This window comes from Chironomus tepperi, unplaced genomic scaffold (assembly GCF_022539635.2).
Source record: "Chironomus tepperi strain 1889 unplaced genomic scaffold, CSIRO-AGI_Ctep_v1 contig_316, whole genome shotgun sequence".
Classification (NCBI taxonomy): Eukaryota; Metazoa; Arthropoda; class Insecta; order Diptera; family Chironomidae; genus Chironomus; species Chironomus tepperi.
Window position 1 is genome coordinate 313,937 of NW_027226438.1, and position 1,967 is coordinate 315,903.

Below are 1,967 nucleotides of genomic sequence, written 5' to 3' on the forward strand. Positions count from 1 at the left end.
ATTTTATCATTTTACCTTCTTTATCCTTGAAAGATTTTTATTGGAATGGATGAGATTTTTATTTTGTTTTAATTTTATGCGATTTTTTTCTTAATATTAATTTCAGTCCCATTTCTCAGTGTCCTTACAATTACTTGAATATCCAAAGGAATTTAATTTATTTATAAATTTTATTGAAAATTGTCATTTTGTTGATCTTTTATGCTGTAAAAAAGGAGGTTGAAGTGGATTAAATTGCTATTTAGAGAAAGGAGGAATGTTTAAAATTATGCAGCAGATATGAAAGAGTTGAGAGTATTTAAATGCATTCAATGATTTAATTAAGACAATGACTAAGATGAGCCATTTGTCATTAATTGTCAATAACTAATTGAACTCTATTTTCATGTCTTTGTGAGCTTGATGTGGACCCGATAGCACAAATTGGTTAAATAATCCAAAATCCAGTTCCTAGCCGGCCTGACTCTGACTTAGTGCCGGACTCAAGGATGCAAAAGTCACGCCGGTCAGATGCCCAATTTTAAATCAATTATCCGACTTGTGCTACTCGGGCCGAAATCATTTTGAGAATTTACATCATCATTCTCAGAAGTCATATCATAATACAATAGATAAGCACACTAAAATTATGGAAATATCCACATATATATTTTTAACTGAATGAATCACTCAATTGCGGTTGTGGCAGTTTTATCTCACAAGTATTATACAAATGTAACTCAGAATGGTTATTCATTTTATTTATCAGTCGTGAATAAGCTATTGTGTCTGAAATTATAGAAAATAATCGTCAAACGTTCTATTTGATTCCGTTTGGAGAGCAAACAAGTCGAATTTTAGAATAAATTTGAAAATTTATTTTTTAAAAGTGAAAAATTCAATAAATTTTGGTCAAAATGAAGTGTCTAGTCGGAATTATTCTTCTGGTGTGCATTTTTAATGGTGGACTTGCACAAACAGATATTGAAGAAGTTACTGATCAGCATCACAAGAAAACCACGACCACACTTTCAACAACATCAACTACTGAGCCTACAACACCAACTACTGAGCCTATTACACCTACTACTGAGCCTACAACATCGACTACTGTGCCTACAACTCCAACTGCTGACCCTACAACATCGACTACTGTGCCTACAACACCCACAACTTCAGCAACAACAACCTCACAAACTACATCAACAACCTTAACATCTACTTCTGCACCTTTTACAACAACATCAACTTTTGGACCTTCAACAACAACTGAGATTACGACAACAACTCAAAAACCAAACCCACCACCATCCATTAAATCAACATTGTTATTGATGCTTGCATGCATTTTGATAATCATTGTCGTTGGAATTGCCTTGTATAAATTCTTGAAGGCTAGAATTGAAAGAAGTAGTTATGATCCAGTAGATAGTTCTGTCTAAAACCTTTTCTCATTTGTTAGACTCCGAACAGACAAGGAGCATACTCGTGAGTAATGTCTAATTATGTTGATTGAGTAGCACAGTCATTTAGGTGAGTATGCTCATTGTCTGTTAAGGAATAATAGAGCATTAGAATTGAATTTTGGCAAATAGAAGTATCTTTTGTTATGAATATCATATCCATCAATTGAGAACGATGATCAAAAGAATACAATATGTGAAATTTAATATAAATTTGTATTTGAATTATTCTGAATTGTAGATAGTGATAAAAGCTGTGTCGAACTAAAATTAACACTTTAAAATGTTTTCTCAATTTTAGATTATTTTCCAAACGTCGCAGCATAGTCGCTAGGACACGACTGCATCGCTTTGTTGCAAGACTTGATAATTCCATGACAAGTCCATTTGATGACAAAGTATGAGATTATTCAGAATTTATCAATTTACTCATCCTTTCTCTTAAATAATTGTAATTTATATCAGTATTTCTATAAACCTCTAAAACTCATTTTTCTAATGAACTTAAATAATGTGAATAAAATG

The 1,967-nt window shown here is 32.1% G+C and overlaps 1 protein-coding gene across 1 annotated transcript; it reads left to right on the top strand.

Moving 5' to 3' along the window:
- The first annotated feature begins 896 nt into the window (after positions 1–896).
- On the top strand, positions 897–1,421 carry LOC139092940 (integumentary mucin A.1-like). The gene has a single exon (XM_070643512.1). It carries the CDS (start codon positions 897–899, stop codon positions 1,419–1,421), a length of 525 nt encoding a protein of 174 aa, XP_070499613.1.
- Positions 1,422–1,967: the final 546 nt, after the last annotated feature.